Here is a 20,272-nt window from a genome sequence, read left to right on the forward strand (position 1 = left end):
CAAGAAATTGTAATCAATGTCAGAAGCAAGCTTATTCTTGAATTCACAACCACTAGGGGCAAACTGATACCAGTATATCCCAGTAATAAGTACATCCGATTATGTAACACAAGTGTGATCCACCCTGCAGTACAATTGCAAAGTCTTAGCTGCTTTGCCCTTGGCAACAATCACGCCAACCAGATGAAGTCCATGTTGTTACAAAGGAGTCTGTGTTCTTTTCCTTAATTACATCTTTATTGCACAGGTCTGTGTGTGTTGCAGCAGAGCCCCTTTGTATGCTGAAGATCTGTCTTCTGTCATTGCCAGTTCACTTTTATTAGTTTGTGTCTTAATCTTGTGCTTGTTTTTCCTTTTTGACACTGTGCTGCTCTTGTGACTCCTTTATTTCCAGTGACTAGGAAATACCCAGAGATCTCCAATAGGTGACAAAGAAAAATTTAAAAGCTCTTCATCCTTAGGGAGTTTGCCATAAATAGTACGTGTTGCGTAGATCTGTTAATGCCCTGGTATCCGCATGAAATGCAACCATCTTGTTGGCCTAGTTGTAAACAAACATCAAATGATGTAGCTGGACAGATTAGATGGACAGATTTAATGGGATTGTGGTGGAAATCTGATAATGTTGAAGAAAACCTGTTGCTGTAGAATATTTTGTTCTGGGGTTTTTTTAGTACCTGTAGATCCAAGTAAGGAATCATAATTTTTAGTTTCTCCCAGAAGAGTATTCTCTCTTACTTCTGCACCAAGAGGTAGTTTAATTGTAGGGGAGAGAAACTGTGTTTCTTGCAGCTATTTTCTTCCTTTTTTTTTTTTCTTTCTCCCCCTCATGCCTTAAGTTATTCCTTAACCTGTTATTCATCATCACTTCCCTTTTAAAGTCTCTGGGTCCATGGCATGCTGTGATAGCATTGTGGCTGTAGGCAATGGTAGTTCAGGGAACTGAAAGATTATTTTGGTATTTTTAAATAAGACATTGATGAAAAGCTTAAATTTAAGTCTTTTCACATACTTAACTACTTCCAAAAAAGTGTCAGTTCGTTTTGGTAGTTGGGATTTATCAACAATGGAATATAGTGGATAGAGATAGCTAAATGCCAAATATATATGAAACCAGAAGATTATAATGTAAATTAAAACTCCTGTTCCAATGGGATTAAAAACATGTTGGATTTTAAGAATCTTTAACTTTTAAATGATTTTTCATACTATTCTAGTCAGTGTTACAGCTTCCTGTATGTTAGGTGTGTCTTTCAGACACTTCTTTCTGTAAATCTTAAAATTCTTTCATATAGTCAGTATATGTAAAGAAGGGTAATGTTGTTTACCTGGTTGAAGAACTTCCTAGACTCATCCCTGTCATCACTATGGGGACATACAGCATTGCTGCGAAAAACTTCAAAAAGAGGAGGAAAGTTTTGATCAAAGTGATCCCTACCTGTAGTTACCTCTGTTACATTTTGTATGTCAGCGATTGCTTGGTTTTTGAAACAAATCACTGGATATAGTTGTTTAGCCTTGGCTGGGTGCCAGGTCCCCCCTAAGTCATTCTATCACTCCCCCTCCTAAACTAGACAGGGGAGAGAGTCGAAATAAGGGCAGGGACATTGCTCAGCAATTAGTGTCACAGGCAAAACAGACTCAACTTGGGGAGAAATGGTTTGATTTATTAATCAAAGCAGAGTACGGTCTTAAAACACCACTCCACCCCTCTTTCATCCCAGGACTCTCCCTCATCCCCTCCCAGCAGCACAAGTGGATGGGGGAGTAGGGGATATGATCAGTTCATTACAGATGGACTTTGCTGCTGCTTCTTCTCAGGGGGAGGCCTCCTCATGCTTCCCACTGCTACAGTGTGGGATCCCTCCCCATGGGAGACAGTCCTGCTCTGGCATGGGGCCTCCCACAGGAGCAGCTCCTTACACTCTGCCCCAATGTGAGTCATCCACCAGGAGAACAGTCCTTCAGGTACTGACTGCTCCAGCATGAGTCCCTCACAGGATCACAAGTCCTAACAGCAAACTTGCTCTGGCATGGGCTCCTCTCTCCCCACGGACTCTCAGGTCCTGCCAGGAACTTGCTCCAGGGTGAGCTTCCCACAGAGTCACATCTTCCTTCAGGCATCCACTCACTCTGACGTGGGGTCCTCCCTGGGCTGCAAGTGGATTTTTGCTCCCCAATGTCCTCCACGGACTGCAGGGGCACAGCTGCCTCACCATGGTCCTCAACACAGGTTACAGGGGAGTCTCTTCCAGTGCCGTGTTCTCCACTGACCTTGGTGTCTGTAATGTTCTCAGGTTATCACTTCCTTCTGCTGCTGCCATTTAGCAACTGCACAGCAACTTCTTCCCGTTGTCAAATCCATTATTCACAGAGGTGTTACCTCCATCACTAACTGACCAGGCCTGGGTCGGCTGTGGGGTCTGTTTTAGGACTGAGTGGCATTAGCCCTATCAGCTACTGGTGAAGCTTCTAGCAGCTATTTGTTTAAAAAAGTTAACTCTGTAGCCCTCCTCCTACCAAAACACCACAGTGGAATATGTCTTATTTTATTTTCATCACAAGTTGATCTTAGATTTGAGAGAAAATGACTTTTGGACATCTCTTTCAGTAACAATGGGTACCTATACTGTCTTACTTAAAAGAACAGCAGAGTATCCATTATGGTCTATAAATAATAATTGACTATTTTAAATATTAGAATAATTATAAATATTAGAATATATTAGAATAATAAATGACTATTAGAAAGTACATAACAAAGTTTCAGATGTTTCACAGAATGGATGTTGTATCCTTGATAATCGGGTAAATAGTTCGGGTTTTTTTTTTTCTGTCTTCAAGTGCACTGAGAGGCAGAATTCACCAGTGACCTCCCCGGGATCTTCCCCTCTTGCACAAAGAAGAAAACCACTTCCAGACCCTCTACAAATTCCACATCTTAGTCTTCCACCTGTACCTCCTCGACTGGATCTTATTCAGAAGGGGGTGGCACGGTCACCATGTGCCAGCCCAACTGGATCTCCAAAGGTAAGTCTCACTGAACCATTTTTATTTACATACAAATATTGAGAAATTGTGGTTTATTGTTTTCAAGGTGAGCTTGCTTAATTGTTTTGGAAGCTTAGCTATTGTCCAAAAGAACTTTAATTCCTTGTAGCTTACAAAATCTTCATATTAGATGCACATTGGTTAAGTCTCTTGTCTCCTTCAGTTGACTTTAGCCTGTCCCTTTGCATAGTCAGATGTTTACTGCTATGATTGTTGGTCAAACGTGACATCTGTCTGATTATATTGGGCTTGGTTATGGTCAGAATTTTAAAGACATCACTGTAGTGGATCAGTTCTGTAATGAACCTCAATTCATTAAAATAAAAAGAAGTGAGATTTTCCTGAAAACAGATTTGAAGATTATTGTCTTGATAACATTGTACGTTGTTGTCGTGGTTTCAGCCATGATAGTTTATTTTATTCCTAGTAGCTGTGTTTTGGGTTTAGTATGAGAATACTGTTGAAAACACATTGATGTTGTTATTAAGTAGCACTTATCCAAAGAGAAGAACTTGTCAGCTTCCTATTGTCTGCCAGTAAGAAGGTGCCCAAGAAGCTGGGAGGGAACATGGCTGGGACAGCTGACCTGAACTAGCTAAATGAGTATTCCTATAGCACAGGACATCACGCCTAGTATAGAAACTGGGGAGTGTTGGCCAGGAGGGGCAGATTGCTGCTCAAGCGTCAGCCAGCAATTGCTGAGCAATTGCTTTGTGCATCACTCTTCTTGGGTTTTATTTCTCTCTCTTTTTGCTATATTCCTTTTAATTATTGCTATTTTTTAATATTATTATTGTTACTCTATTTTATTAAACCTTTCTTGTCTCAACCCCTGAGTTTTACCTTTTTGCAATTCTCTCCATCCCACTGGGAGGAGGGAGGAGTGAGTGACTGGCTGCATGGTGCTTAGTTGCTGGCTAACAACAATAGTTGTACTCTGATGATGGTTTATATTTTCCCAATATACTTACAATAAAAGTATGTGCAGATTCACTGCCTTCAAAACATTGTGGCATATATTAGAACTCGAGTTTCAAGGGGAATAATAATGACTATAGCTAATAGATGGTAAACTGTGTTTTGTGAAACTAATGATACTAAAGATGGAATGATGTTTTGAGCATGCAGGAGAAAAAATGCTATGTTTGTTGTTCTCTGTTATGAGTTGGTGATTTTATTGTAAATGCTGTTTAGAGAGGAGGAACATGATGAATTCAAATTCAAGTTCAAAACGTTATTTGAAACCTGTGTGCTGATAGTAATCCAACATGAAGTAGTCTATTTTGTCAGGTTTTTACTTTAAGCTCAACCTCCTCTTAAGGTTCTAGCAGTTTATAATTTAGAGGAGAAAGTATTAATAGTTCCTTTAATATTCTTTCATCACTTCTTAAATTATACGAGGGAATTAATAACACCTTGAGGATATATGCTAAACATATGGTACATCCATTAAAAGTTAATTTTGCAACAATATTTTTTACAAATAGCATTAACATTGCTTTAATTTTTTCAGTGGCATTATTTGGAAAATGCTATTTTTTTCCTTGAAAGTTTTCCTAAAGAAAAAAATAATGATGGGTGTGAGAGAAATAATATGAGAGTAACAAATAATAATTTAGTGTTTGAAAAAAAAAATAGTCCTGTCAAGATTAATCTTCAGTCAACAAAATGATTTCTGTAATGGAAAATTATAACTATATTAATAAGCTATAACAAAAAGTTTGGTCCCAGCCATTATCTTCCTGTCTTGACAGTGAGAATGCTTTTCTTAACTAGCCAGGTGAATTAAACACTTAATCTCAGTTATTGTGTAAAATGCTGTTAGTAATTCACTCCTAATGGAAATGTTTTGGTTTAACAGTTTTCTGTTCTTAGAAGCTGTACAGCCACCTGTGATAACTTGATTTACAGATTTTTTTAGTACTAGTACACATAATTTTAGGAAACATTTCACCATTTATGGTATAATTCAATTCTGAAAATAGTAGTACTCTGGCAGAGGTTGTTTGCAGATGAGCTAATTACAAGCATAACTACATAATAAGTATGTTACCTGATAAATTGAACTGCAGTTCAAAGAAATTGGGCACTCTTAAAAGTTCATGTCATGTAAAGAGCAAAGTCACTCCTAGGTATATGATTAAAAATGAAATAGCTGTTTTCTTCTTCCACTTGCTGACAAATCATGGGGTTTTTATGCTCATTCAATGTCACTTTATCATTTCCCTTTAGATGCCAATTTTATTTTGTGGTTTTTTTTTTTCATACATCAGGAAATGTTTGGTTTTCTTTTTCCGAATATTCTTCAGAATTCATTTCAGCAGCTAAATAAATCATTCAAAGGATCAAAGCAAAGGATTCTGGGGAAAAAAAAGTGTCAGATAAACCTGCCTCAGTTGTCCTTTCTCCCTTCCACTCCTTACTTGGGATAGTCATGCAACAGCAGAAATGAGGGCATGCTTTCTGAAGAGAAGCTAGATTGTCTATAGGAAGTAAAGAAAAGACTAGCATTTAACTTACTAGCAAATACTCTTGTGCTGCCTTGAAATAATCACAGAAATGGTAAAGCTGTACTGGATTGTGGGAGAAATATGCATGCCTATGTGTGAATTTATTTTTTTTTTAAAAACTTATTGTGTTGTTTAGTCTTCTCCTTGCATGGTGAGGAAACAAGACAAACCTTTGCCAGCACCACCACCTCCCTTGCGTGATCCTCCTCCACCCCCACCGGAGAGACCCCCTCCGATTCCACCAGACAACAGGATAAGCAGACACCTACATCATCCGGAAAGTGTGCCTTCCAGAGACCAGCCAATGCCTCTTGAAGGCCGCTGCCCCAGAGATGTGTTTGGGACAAGTCAGTTGGTAGGATGTCGAATAGGGAGTGATGCTTCTCCCAAACCAGGACTGACTGCTATTTCAAACATAAATGGAAGGCACAACCGCATAAGTTCTGATCCAGGGTTTATGAGGAAACACAGACGTCGCGAGCTGCCTGCAGAAGGTGCCAAGGTATGAAATGAGCTGAATATGTTGAATCCAAATTTGTCACCCTTCTGCAGAGTTGTATTGCATTGACTAGCGTACTGTTTATATTGGTCAATGTTGATCTGCTGTTTCTGAATCTTTTCTGTTGATACTCAGTAATAAGTTGGTCATAAATAGTTTGTTAAATACTGTGTTTGTAAAGCAATAGTACACGAGGGTCTAAGTTACAATTTTAACATGAAACCCTGGAGTTTGGAGAGAAAATCTGAGTTTTGCTATGTTGTTTCAGCAGATTATCCATATAACTTATGCCGTGTAATAATGTATCATTCTATGCTGTAGTATAGTTTTATAGAATCTGAGATCTAATTTAGGAATGTCTTATGCCAAAATTTTGTTTACATTTCGTGATGAAATAGCAGATATTCCAGTAACCTCTGTCATAGGTGGTTTGAGGACTTAGTAACCTCTTCAGTCTGTAATCTATGCAATATGTACAGATGATGTATACAAATACACTTAAATCATCAGATACATTGTGTGCATTAACATAAAAAGCTAAAGACTGTAAAGGTCAGTTGTGTTGCTCATCAGTAAAACATTACTTTCAAAAGAGTATTAAATTAGTCATGATGTTCAGTATACTCTAATGAAAAAAATTATCTAACCTGCCGTGACTCAAAGAAAGAGAAAATAATTACATGCAAAGCCAACCTAAATGTAGAATCATTTATTGTATCTTTACCACTGGCTACACAGGCAGCATTCTTGAAAGTGCTCAGGGGCACAACTCCAGTATTGCATTGTTTGATTTGGTATTATCATCTGTACTCTAACCTTATTCAGGATAATTAGTGTTGCAACTCACATTTTCTTTATCAATTGTAGACAGTAATACCTTTAGCTGATATTTTTTTTCTCTATTATACTTAACTCCAGCTGTTGGAGTTGTACATTGTTACAATTTCTCTATAACAGCTTTTGACTTCTCATGGACAAATGTGCAGTTCGATGTCCTGTGATCCATTTTCAGTTCTGAAGTCATTCATAGTTGACACTTGTAACATTTCCATGGATTGTCTAGCTTGATTTGACTAGGAGGCATCTACCTGTTACTCACAGAAGTAAGCTTTCCTGTCCTTGGTTGCAGTGAATAGTATCTATAACTATGATGTCTCTTCTATTAAAAAAAAAAAAATTAAAAAGCTAACTAAGGATTATTTCTCTATATTAATTGAAGATATCTGAGAAGGAGACCTGTAGACGGGCTAGTTCTGGCATTAGGCAGCTTCAGACAGCTTGCTGGACTACATACAGTTGGGGAGGCTTAGGTTTGAAAAGAAACCAAGTAGTGATAGCATAAGAAAAAACTTCCTGCTTCCGCCTTAATTAGTTTCATCAAAGCAGCTCAGTAATTTATTCATAGAGTAGGTTATTAGAGGAAAGCTGTTCTTATTTTTGCTTAAATACTGGCCTGTGCAGAGACGGATGAATTTGTGGTTAAGTCACAGTAGTTAAAAATCATAACTTTTTCTCCCTATTTGCTTTTTGCAAGATCACAAGCTATTTAACCTTTCTGTTCCTTGGGTTTTTTTTATATGGATGTCTTGGTTATTTTCAGAGCACACTGCTGAAATTCAATTAGTATTGTAAAGAACATTGACATGCATGATGGAAGATGCCTAAAGTTAATGATGATATAATTAGAATATATTATATATATATGAAATTAGAATGTCTTTTTATCAGCATGAAGGCAAAACAAAATTTTACTTACAACTAGACTGTTGTTTAAAATGCTATAGCTTTTCATTTGATTGTAGGAGGATACTGGGTTAATACCTTCATATAGAGTTCCAGCTGTGGTTTAGCATAGTATAGTATAGCTGATGGAATACTCAAAATCAAAAACCACTCAATGTAGAAGTCCTATTGTAGTCTGGAGAAGTTACATATGTATTTCTTTAACCACATGCTATTTGAACTGTCATCTTCAGGTTATATATCTAAGCCATTTGGCTAAATGGAGCAACTGACAAAGTTGAATTATTGTTTCAGGCTGTATGCACATTCACAGGGGAAACATTTAATGAGTTTTCATCCCTGATTCATGTATGAATTGTAATATAATCTTTTTGCTGTTGGTAAAAGCCAAGAATTAGGAAGACAATACTGTGGGTAGAGAGTAGATTCTGGCAGGCACTGTATCACAGAACTTTAAAATCATCAATATATTTAGCATACTATACGTGTTGCTTTCCCACTGTACTTCATCTCTCTCACTTTGATCAGTTTGCAATCTTGAGAATTTTATTTTCCCCCAGGCAATTCAGCTGTAACTGAGTAGTCCATCTAGTAACTGGGATGTGGAACTTCCTCTTTTGGTGGGGTTTTAAGCTAACATATGCTACATCTCCTAAATAGCATAAGCTGAAACAGATATGGAAAAAGTTAATTCAGATAACAGCCCTGTAGTGTAAACTTCTAGGAAAGCCTTTATCCGTAGTCTTCTAAAGGTCTATTTTGTAACAGGTAGTTGATGAACTAGTGATGATTAATGAGGGGAGATATCTATTGTAACACTTGTGCAATTTTTAGGTCTTTTCAAATGGTCATCTGATAAATGAAGAACATGATGTCCCTCCACGACTTTCACCCCCTCTTCCAGCTGCCTCCATCATCCCTAGTATAAAGTAAGTTAACTTTATCTGTGGAAGAAATGCATGAATGTTAAATAATAGCACCGATTCTCTGGTGCTAAAAGAAAAGGGAAAAGGAATAAAATGAACTAATATAACTTGGTGATACATTTTCCATTACTTTAATGTGGTTTTACAAAGAAAAGGTAAGTTGTACTGACTAAGTGGGAACAGTTCTAATGTTATTTGAACATACTATATTTTTATAGAAAGAGAAAATAATTTTTTGCAGATCTTGCTCATTTAGCAGTGGAAGCAGATACTGTCTGATTTTCTATTACTACAGGAGAAGCATGGTCAGAGCTATTTATTGCAGGAGATGAGACATTCTAGGGAAAGTGCTAAGAGTAAAGAGCATTATTTGTGTGCGTTTTGACCCTAATCCAGTAATGCTTTCTGCACACAGAGCTCTGTCCAGGATTCATACCAGTGTCTTCTCTTCGTTGTAGCTAAAGAACAAACAAAACCATTTTATATCATTATAAATGGAGTCAATGTCCATGAGTTACAGAATATGGTTTGAAAAATTTTGTCATTTCAATTTGCAGACTGCTCTTAGTCTTCCAGAAACATGATTGTTTAATACCAAGATGTTACTGTGCATAACAAGTATCTTTCCACTTTTAATCACCCAGAATTTTTTACAGAACAGGAGATATTTCAAATAGAGAGCTTGGAATTGCTATAATGTAGTTAGTAAATATTTTTGTGGTTTTGTAAGGAAATGGGAGCTTATCACAGTGCTTGATGTTGTCCTACAGCTTCTTGCAAATGTATTCCTTGTGATCCTTGTTGTTAAGTAAAATAACTGGGCACTCGGCACATATTAATACTAAGAATTTTCTCATTGGTGTGTAACATAAGACAAATACATTTCAGCACTTTATAAATACACTGGGTTTTTTCTTCCTGGATGCTAAAGTAAAAAGTGTAGTGGATCACTGATCTTTTCATTCACAGGCATATTTTCAGGTAGAACAATTGCCAAGTTGAAGTTCTTCGTGTTTGCTTTCAGTTCAGAATCAAATTTTAAGAACATTACTAAGATATTTCTGTAATTAAGTGTTGTGCTGTAATCTGATCAAGGTAGGGTATCATAGGAGTACCATTTGGATGCCTTGTGTGATCAGTCCTCTTATAGATCAATCGCCTTCCATTGACTACTTCTTCCATGACACAGTGCAAACCTTGGAGTGTTCCACACTCTGTTGGTCTGGAAGGGAGAGCCATAACAACTCTGATAGATAAACTAAATGCTTTCATATTCCAAAGCAAAGTGGACTCTGAGGAGGGGAAGATTCATTATTTTTCTTACTGTTGGGAAAAAAACCAACATTCTGCTTCATGAAAGTCCCATTTTAACCCAGACTTCTGCAAACGTAGACTGGAATTAAAGAACAGTGTGTAAGTACACCATGTAGTGTATCCATAGAATATTATAGGAATGTGGATAGACACAAAATCTGTGTCAAGCCAATCGAAAACTAGAATGTGTGATTTCAGCTTAGTCTATAGAAATATCTTTAACAGCTTGGAAGAATATAATGGGACAAGGATTCTAGATGGTAGGAATGCCCAAGAAAGCTGGTCAGTTGTCAAGTTCCACTTCCTCCAAGCCCAAGATCAGTGTGTCCCCACAAGTAGAAAATCAGAAAAACAAGTCAAAAGGCCTACATCAATGAAAAAAAGAACTACTGGAACTACTCAGGAGAAGAAAAAAGTCTATGGAAGGTGGAAAAAGGGCCTGGTTGCTTCAGAAGAGTGTAGGAATATCGGCAGTGTATTCAGGGATAAAAGAAGGAAAGCCCTTCTGGAATTAAACCTGGCAAAGGTAAAAGAAAAGTAAAAGAAAACAAGAAGGGCTTTTTCAAAGATATCACTGCCAAAGGGAGATTAGGGAGAATGTGAACCCGCTGGTGAGCAAGGAAGGTGCCCTGGTGACGGAGGATGCAGGGAAGGCAGAACTACCAAAGTCTTTGCTTCAGTCTTCACTGACAAGGTTGGCCCTTGGGAAGCCCAGTGCCTGGAGAATAGTAGAACAGTCTGGGTAATGGAGGAACCTCCATTCTCAAGAGGCTCAACAAGAGTCTTGCAGCTGGGAAGGAACAACTCTTTGCACCAGTACAGGCTAGGGATTGACCTACTGGAGAGCAACTCCTACAGAGAGAGACCTGGGAGTCCTGGTTAATAATAAACTAACCATGAACCATCAGTGTGCCCTCATGGCCAAGAAGGCAAAAGACATCCTGGGGTGCATCAAGAAGAATGTGGCCAGCAGGTCAAGGGAGGTTCTGCTCCCCCTCTGCTCTGCCCTGATGAGGCCTCATCTGGAGTCCTGTGTCCAGTTCTGGGCTCCTCAGCTCAGGAGGGACAGAAAACTTCTGGAGAGAGTCCAGCGCAGGCCACCAAGATGATCAAGGGACTGGAGCATCTTCCGTATGAGGAAGGGCTGTGGGAACTGGGGCTGTTCAACCTGGAGAAGAGATTGAGGGGGGATCTTATTAATACTTACAAGTATTTGAATACTTGTAATACTTAGAAGTATTTGATGATGGGGCAACACTTTTTTTCAGTGTATCCAATGGTGGGCAATGGGGTAATGGACAAGAGCTGGAACACAAAAAGTTCCACTTAAGGAAAAACTTTTTTACTGTAAGGGTGAGGGAACACTGGCACAGGTTGCCAAGGGAGACTGTACAGCCTTCTTATAGGTTTCTAAAACCCACTTGTATAGCCTGATCAAGATGAACCTGTTTGAGCAGGGGGGTTGGACTGGATAATCTATACAGGTCCCTTCCAGCCGCTATCTGTGATTCTGTGAACTTAAGTCTTCCTGATATATTCCAGCCAAAAGAAAATCTTTCATTTGCTCAAACCAAACTCCATAGACATTTGAGGAAGAAATTAACTTTTTTTTTCCTGATTTGGTTTTCAACTAAGGCCTTGAAAAACTATACAGCACATTTTTAATTTTTAAAATGTAAAAAATATCAATATCTGACATGAATAGTTCAAATTATCTAGTTAACAGCTACTAAAATGTCACATGGAATGGCTGTTAAAAATTTATCGTTGTATGTTGCCTTGAAACACTCAGGCATTAATATGTCTATTTCAAATTTATTTCCAACAAAGTTTTTGTTACCACCAAAAAATACCCCAATAATCAATTATATTGTGTGGCAATACGTAGGTGGAAAAAACTGGGGATAAGGGTGAAAAAAAAAAAATCTTCAAAAATAGCAAGTTTAATAAGTTCAGGATTTCCATCAGCTACAGCAATTGCTTTCAGGAAGGTAAGCTAAGTATTATTTAGCATGATTTAATTTAAAATGCCAGAGAGAATATTTTACAGTGTATTTTTCCTCCTGTTAAATTGACTGTGCTAAGCCCTCATAAATATATTGAACTACACTTGATCCAAAATACTCTTGTTTTCCACAGCTATGCTACTGCAATCAATCTGGTGGAAGTTTCTCATTTTTTCCTACTCTCCAATCTCTGCAGAGTTGTTGTTTAAGAGCTAGTTTGTTTCATGCAACTCCAAGACATTTTGTTCTTTCTAGTTGTTAATTCCTTCTAGTCTGTAATTTCAAAGGTTTCTTTGAAGGATACACTGATTGTGTCTGAAATATCTTAGTCTGAATAACGAGGAGGCAAAAAGTCCCTTACTTAAAACTTTGCAATTCTAACATGTCCCTACTTGTTTGATCAGTTTTTACTGACTATAACATCACAAATGATGACTTTTTTTTTTCCTTTACTAAGTTACAATAATAGAAAAGCAATGATATTTTTTTTTTTCCTGGAAACACTGCTGATTATTTTCGTCTTACTATATTGATCATTTCTAACCATATTTTAGTGAAATGTGTGTCAACCAGGCATCTGATTTTTATTTTCCACTCAAGCAATGTGCTACTTGACCTTACATGTGAAAACGATTATTCTTTTATTGGCCTACTGTACTTATGTCAGATTATTTGGTTAATGAAAAAATAAGTTAAACTTTTGTGTCAAAAAATACAGAACTAGTTTGCCCCAAAAATTTGAAATTTTCAAGTTAAATAGTGTTTGTTTTATTCCTATGGTGTTCCATTTTGCTATACATAATAGAAAATTGGACTCTCTGTTTTGGAAGTATCACCATAGTGATAGAGATGGTACGTATTTTTGAGTGTGTAATAAGACATAAAATTCCAAGTACCTTTTGTACTATGTAAGTATGTTCAGAGTATCTAGTTGCTTTGAGATAGTTGAGAGAACACTGAAAGGTATTTCACCTCTGCTCTCCCTTGTGTCTTGCTAACAAACTTCAAAAGCAAAATTCTGTTAGGGAACTATGGCTTAGAAGTCCTGACTGCCTTGAAATCAACCTTTGTCATGACACTTCTCCGGGAGTGTTAGGAGGAACACTGCCGACATGCAGGTTCCAGAGAACCTGGAGTATGCATCAGCTCGTAGCTTCACAGACTAAGGCTGAGAAGAATTGCCACAGAAGAGCTGATGCATTCAAAGTGTTGCAAGCTCACCTTGTAACAAAACAGAAAATTGTCCTCCTGTGTGAATGAATGTAAAGTGCTTTCCATAAATATTGGTTTTAAGGGATGATTAGGGGACTGGAACATTTCTCTGACAAGGAAAGACTGAGAGACTTGGGGCTGTTCAGCCTAGAGAAGTGAAAACTGAATGGGGACCTTACCACTTAAAAATACTTAAGGGGCAGCTGTTTAAGAGGATGAAGAGAGTCTCTTTTCTGTAACACCCAGTTACAGGACAAGAGGTAACAGTCACAAGCTGGAACACAGGAAATTCCACTTCAGCATGAGGAAAAACTTCTTTCCTGTGAGAGTGAGGGAGCCCTGGCACAGGCTGTCTAGGGAGGCTGTGGAGTCTCCTCTGGAGGTCTTCAAAACCCTCCTAGATGTGTTCCTGTGTGACCTGATCTACGTGAACATGTTTGAGCAGGGGGTTAGACTACATGAACATAGTAAGGACATACTTGGAATGGATTGTGTATTTTAGTTTAACCCGATAGGTATTCAAGTTGTACCTTCCTCAGTGCAAACCATAGCATGGAAAGTGGGAAGATTAAAGGAGTTTATTTCAAGAGCATGGTCCTGATCCAGACTGAAATACATTGACTGCAAATTCATTGTGTTAAGTTCTGTGAATCAGTTTACCATTAAATAATGGAAGGGGAACTTTTCCCTGAAGTACTTCTAAATTAATGTGACATGCTGATTTCCCTGGAGTTCTGTTAACAACTAAGCTGGACATTAAGTGGCTCAACAAAAGTGAATTATCTCATCTTCTCCTGTTTTGCCTTTGGCTCTTGGTACTCAGTAGGATAACATTGAGTATTGTCTTCAATAAACCAGAAAACACAAAGTCTTCACTTATCAGAATTCTGACTTTCAATTTTAAAATATTTCCTCTTATGGTATGGGAAGGTGAACTAGAGAATGAATAAATACAGTGTATCAGTCACTTTTCTATTTCCCTGTACACAAATCTTCTAAACATATAAGACTAATGAAATTTGTTGAAGTATAAGTATGGAAAATTCTAGCAGCTTGGTAAACAGATGCTTAAGTATTTCACAACTTTGCTTAAATTGACAGCATTCATCCGTGTAGTTACAAAAATTGGAAAATATTTGTCTAGTTATCTTAGTAGGTGGTTTTGTGTAGAACCATACGGTTAGTCTTAGAACAATAGAGGTTTAATAAAGCAGCTTGCCTTGAAGAAATTTCAATCATCATAGACAAAATGGGATAGACCTCTAGAACAAAGTAAAAGAGATCTGGAGTCGAATATTCTTACAATAAGTAAATTGGAAGAGCAATATTTTTTTTACAATATGAATTCTTTAATATTAATAAAATGTAATTATAAGATAATTTTAGGACCTTAATAATATGTCAGCTGTATGTTAGTACTCAAACTCTTCTACCGTTTTAAAAATCAAAAGCAGCTTTCAAAACTTAATAACTTAATGTTTACAATCTGGCAAGTATTTTCCTTAATTTAACGTGAGACTTTACTAGTGTGAAAGTCTTATTTTAAGACTACACAGTATTCGGAAACTTTTATAAATAGTCTTTAATAATAGTTCCAAACCAGTAACAATTTATCAACAGAGAAAGGAAGCTTTGCTTGTGGGTTTTTTCCCAATAATAGCTTTTGAAGAAGGCTTCAAATAATACTGCCAATCTGTTTTGGATGTTTGGTATTAGTCAGTATTGGACATTTCTGGTGTAGGTATTACCACTTCAAACATTGCTATCTGCAGAAGCCAGCAATTCAATTTGTGATTCTTTTCAAGTTTTACATATATATTGAAAAAAACAAAAAAAAAACAGCAAAAAAAACCAAACAAAACCAACATGCAGAATAGCCAGGTAAGAATATTTGCACATCCACAGAAAAGGGAGAATTTATTCTTTGTGGGCTTTTCAACTGTCTTCCTGAGAATTACAGATTTCTCATTGTCTTAGTAAATTTTTACCTTTTGTTATTCAAAGTATGTGTACAGCAGTGACACAAACCTCTTGTCCATCTAAGAAATGAAGGATAGAAAAAGGAGTTTCGCACTACATTGCTGTGTGAAATTTTACTCCCTCTACAGAATGTGGATGAAAACTGTAATGTAGAGTTTGCAGTTTAGTTCCATAAATCTTTCCTAATTAGCTAGTATGCCTTTGCAAAAGAAGTTGCATTCCCATCTTTCATGAGCCTGTTTCTAAAGTCAAAAGTACGTTACTGATTGAAGGAAAAAGTGTCTGAGAAGTTGCAAGTAGCTAATAGCAAGTAGTGTTTAGTTCAGGTTAGGGACTGTCCATTTTTTCTAGCCAGAAATCAAATTGGCTATGAGTGCATTGCACATCTTTTTTCAAGATCTTGCAAGTATTGTTTGAGGTATTTTTGGTGGATCAAGAGCTGGCTGAATGACAGAACCCAGAGGGTGGTGATCAGTGGCACAGGATCGAGTTGGAGTCCTGTGGCCAGTGGGGTTCCACAGGGATCGGTTCTGGGGCCAGTCTTGCTCAATGTCATCAACAACCCTGATGAGAGCGTACCCTCAGCAAGTTTGCTGATGACACCAAGCTGGGAGGACTGGCAGATTCCCCAGAAGGCTGTGCTGCCATTCAGCGGGATTTCAACCAACTTGAGAGTTGGGCAGAGAGGAACCTCATGGGGTTCAAGAAGGGCAAGTGCAGAGTCCTGCATCTGGGGAGGAACAACCCCATGCACCAGTACAGGCTGGGGATTGACCTGCTGGAGAGCAGCTCTGCAGAGAGAGACCTTGGAGTTTTGGTTGATAATAAACTAACCATGAGCCAGCAATGTGCCCTCGTGGCCAAGAAGGCCATTGACATTCTGAGATGCATCAAGAAGAGTGTGGCCAGCAGGTCAAGGGAATTTCTCCTCCACCTCTACTCTGCCCTGGCCTCACCTGGAGTACCATGTCCACTTCTAGGCTCCTCGGCTCAAGAGGGTCAGAGAACTTCTGGAGAGTCCAGTGCAGGGCCATCAAGATTATCAGGAGACTGGAACATCTTTCTTGTGAGGAACGGCTGCAGGAACTGGGACTGTTTAGTCTGGAGAAGAGGAGACTGAGGGGGGATCTCATTAATATTTATAAATATGTCAATATTATATGGATATTTGGATTCTATTGATTATATGGTAGATGTCAGGAAGTTGGGACATCCCTTTTTTCTGTTGTACCTAGCAACAAGACAAGAGCTAATGGGATGAAGCTGGAACACAAAAAGTTCCATTTAAACATAAGAAAAAAGTATTTTACTGTGAAGGTGACAGAGCCCTGACACAGGCTGCCCAGGGAGATTGTAGAGTCTCCTTCCCTGGAGATCCAGCTGTACGTGTTCCTGTGTTACCTGATCTAGAGGGACCTGCTTCTGTAGGGAGGTTGAACTAGATGATCTCTAAAAGTCCCTTTCAACCCCTACCATTCTATGATTATACGATTTAATTTTTTTTTTTGTCAAAAGCATAAAGGTGTTTTACACTCATGTCACATTGAGATGATTTTTTAAGTTACGAACTACTTTTCATCTTCATCTGGTATTAGAATTAAACTTCTGGTTTCAGTTTTCACGTGTGATGAAGCTGAAGTTAAATCAAGTCTTTAATGTAAGCTTTTGTGTTTGAGATATTTTGTGATTTTCTTTCTTATCTTAATGTATTGGAGTAACTACTATAAACAGAGGGCTCAATGTATCAAAGAGTAGATGATGTTGATTGCTAGACCTATAACCTAAATAATTATGAAGGCCAAAAGAGATGTTGAGCTTGTTTGTTAACATCTAAAATACTTTTTCCAGACTGCTCACTAAAAGAAGTTTTTTGCACCTCATTTTGTTCACAATCATATCACAGAAAACCAGACTGTAGGAGTTAGCCTTTTTTTAAAAGAAATCTCATATTCAGCAATATATCCTTCCAACGTGAAACTTGTTACCTATAAATGGAGACTATATAAATGGAGACTGTAAAGTCTACCTCTTTCCAGGGCTGCATTCAACAAGTGATATAAATCGCTGTTTGAGAGGACAAGTGAAGACAATTATTATATGAAGTAGAAATAATTTCAAATACTTGCAAATTCTGTGATAATCATGTAATGGCTGGAATAAGACTTTACTGAAAGGGTAGATGTCCACTTCCTCAGTGAACCCTGCTACTTTTTGCCCTGAATTGACTTCTTATTTCTTTTGATAAATGCAAACAGGTTAAGCCTTGTAAGTACCTATTTAGTACCAATTCTTTGCAATTCTCTGCTATGTTTGCTTAAAGTAACTGTTTCAGCCTCAGAAAATCAGCAACTCTTCTTTTCTGTGGATTCTCAGGGACAAAACAGCCAGTAACTTTAGAAGTCATAGATTAACATGGCACTTTTGTTACCTCATGTGTAGCAGACGTATTAAGGATGTTTAGAATAAATAAGAGTATTTTCTGTATTACACAGTTAAAGGAAAAATGATCTTTTTCTCATCTCTTTAGGTGCCCTGTTTCTTCAGCAGATTCTTTGTCTGATAAATCAAGGGATCACACAGATGATGATGAATACAAAATTCCTTCTTCACATCCTGTAATACTGAGCTCACAACCACCTCACAGTCATAATATAAAGCCTCTACCTCGGTAAGATCATTTAGCAGCTTTGAAGGCAACTTATTTACCAAAACATAATCGTGATTAAGCTTCCCTGCCTTCTAAAACATCTTGTCTTTTAAACTTGGACTACTTTTATGCCTTTATTTCATTTGACCACCACCATAGTCATAAACTTGCGAAGTTCACTTGAGTTGTATTTCTGTTTGTATCTCAGCTGGGTAGTTTTTGCTTTTGAATTGCATTTCAGCAGTTGATCCTTTTTTCCCTTAGGCTGAGATTTTCAGAACAGACCAGAAGATCCAACCCCACAATTCTTGTGAATTCAATTTTAAGGAGAATCAGGGGACTAACATTCCCCAATTCAGCTTTGAAAATCTTAAACTTTCTTATTTTATATAATTAAATTTAAGAAGTAACAAAGTAATGAAAAATATGTGAAATGGCCCCTGTATCTGTGAACTTGTATTCTCAATCTGTTCCATGTGTACTGTATCTTTCTAGTTTTTTGAGCCTGTTTCACAGTGTATTTTCTTCGTGCTTCTCAGGAAGACAATTTTTTTTTTTTCTTAATTCAGTTACCTCTTTTGCTTAAATGTGTTCTAAAATAGTATCTCCAAACTTTGACAGTCCTGTATTATTAATGGATTATAGCAAGGAGAATTGGAGCCAAGGGGCATGGTAACTAAAGGCTGTGTCATTCTTGGTGGACTTCAACTCATTAATGAAATCTGAACATCTGTAATTAAGAGAATAACATTTGGGAAAAGGAAGGGCCAGTTCTCTACGGGTCTTGCAGGTCAAAATACAATATTAAAATCAAGTATTGATCTAAAGTTCAGTCTCTTCTACTATTAAAAAAAATACAGTGGCATATTGCCAGTTTTTCCTGTCTCTGTCGGAATGTGATGTCAAGGACTCACCATCAATAAAGCTCCATATGTGTTTCATTCCCAAATTAGCCAATTACAGTCTTTAGACCTCTTCAATCAACATTTAGAACAGGTGGGAAAAAGGTCATAGTCTGATTGCTCCTTGCATGCAGGTTAAAAGTTCTGTGTTTATTAGAAATGCTGATCCAACCTTCACTGCATAGAATATTACACAGTTGTCTGAGCTTTATGATCTGGAGTACTTAAATTTCTGTCTACTGTGGGAGACTTAAAAAATAAAGAAATAAACTGATGATGAATAAAACTCTTCATGTTGGCCCAGGGAAAAGCAAGAAAAAAACCCCAGACTTCCAGACTGCTAATCTTTTTTCACCTGTGCAATTTTTTAATCTTGAGTGTTGTGCTTCTGCATTGGGTTATCTTTCTGTACCATGCAAACTCATCTAATAGAGGCTGAGTTGCTTTCATGAGTAGAGTTACATAGAGTGTCACCTGTACAACTGGAGAGAGCAGTATGTGAACAGATTAACTTGATTTAGCAGCTTCTGAGGTCTATATCTAGTACGTAGTGTGGTACAATAGGAGTGAGTCTATAGAGGGATCCAGTTGACTCCAAGGACCCCACATCAACACTGTATGTTTTAGGAAGTTTTGAATTCAGACTAGGCCTAAAATGGTCCTTTTGACTAGAGTACCCTTTAGTAATCACAGCACAATGGATGGAGTTCCTATGCTTTGAGTTAACATCATCCAGAAGCAATTGCGTGTGCATGCTGTGAGACTTGTCTGCAACATAACCCAAAGTGCTGAGAGTGGAAATTTTAGTTCAAGTTAGGATTTTGAACTGAAACAAATGCTACTGTCTGATATGCACCCTGAAAGATCCTTGAGAAAATAACCAGCTGGAAAACTAGAAGCTTCTTGTTTTCTGATATCCTTTAGCAGAAACAAAGACTTGAGCGCTTTCAGTTGTCTGGTACAGCATTTCACCAGGCCATGGAATTGCAGAGGCTGTAGATGGAAAGATAATTTCAAAGTTTTTTTCTAGTTTATTTTTTAGCTAGTATACTTGGTCTTGCACTTACAGTGGGATTTTTTGGCATTAAACTAGGACTTGCTACAGAGAAAATACCTCAGCTTATCATTTGATTTACTCTGAATTATAACTGCCAAATCATCTTCTTATATATTCTGGTAACAAACTATTGTCCTAAGCGTTAAAGCAAAATAAAACACTGTTGAATATTTATCTATGAATATATATGATTCATATACTCGAAATGTCTCCATTTAATGTCACTGCTTGGATGTGAAAGCTGAGATAAAACTTTCAAAAAGAATCTTGATTCTGGTTGATACTCTACTCTTCTAATGCACTTTTTAAAATCTCATGAGGTCATGAGTGTCAATAAAACCTTACCTTTTCATAGAATCATAGAATGCAAAACTGTGAACAATAGTTTGTATTGTTGTTATCCAGTGTCACTTTCTCTTATCTCT

The 20,272-nt window shown here is 37.5% G+C and overlaps 1 protein-coding gene across 5 annotated transcripts in view; it reads left to right on the plus strand.

The window, feature by feature from the left end:
* The window catches only part of CBLB (Cbl proto-oncogene B), a 133,707-nt gene that overhangs the window by 96,506 nt on the left and 16,929 nt on the right, over positions 1-20,272 (plus strand). For 4 of the 5 annotated variants that reach the window (XM_062003806.1, XM_062003822.1, XM_062003814.1 and 1 more), the window contains exons 11-14: positions 2,845-3,030; positions 5,698-6,063; positions 8,638-8,732; positions 17,769-17,909. In XM_062003806.1, coding sequence (XP_061859790.1) covers positions 2,845-3,030; positions 5,698-6,063; positions 8,638-8,732; positions 17,769-17,909 — 788 coding nt within the window. The remainder of the gene's footprint in view (positions 1-2,844; positions 3,031-5,697; positions 6,064-8,637; positions 8,733-17,768; positions 17,910-20,272) is intronic. The other variant, XM_062003836.1, reaches the window with a different exon arrangement.

Source organism: Colius striatus, chromosome 1 (genome assembly GCF_028858725.1).
Source record: "Colius striatus isolate bColStr4 chromosome 1, bColStr4.1.hap1, whole genome shotgun sequence".
NCBI lineage: Eukaryota > Metazoa > Chordata > Aves > Coliiformes > Coliidae > Colius > Colius striatus.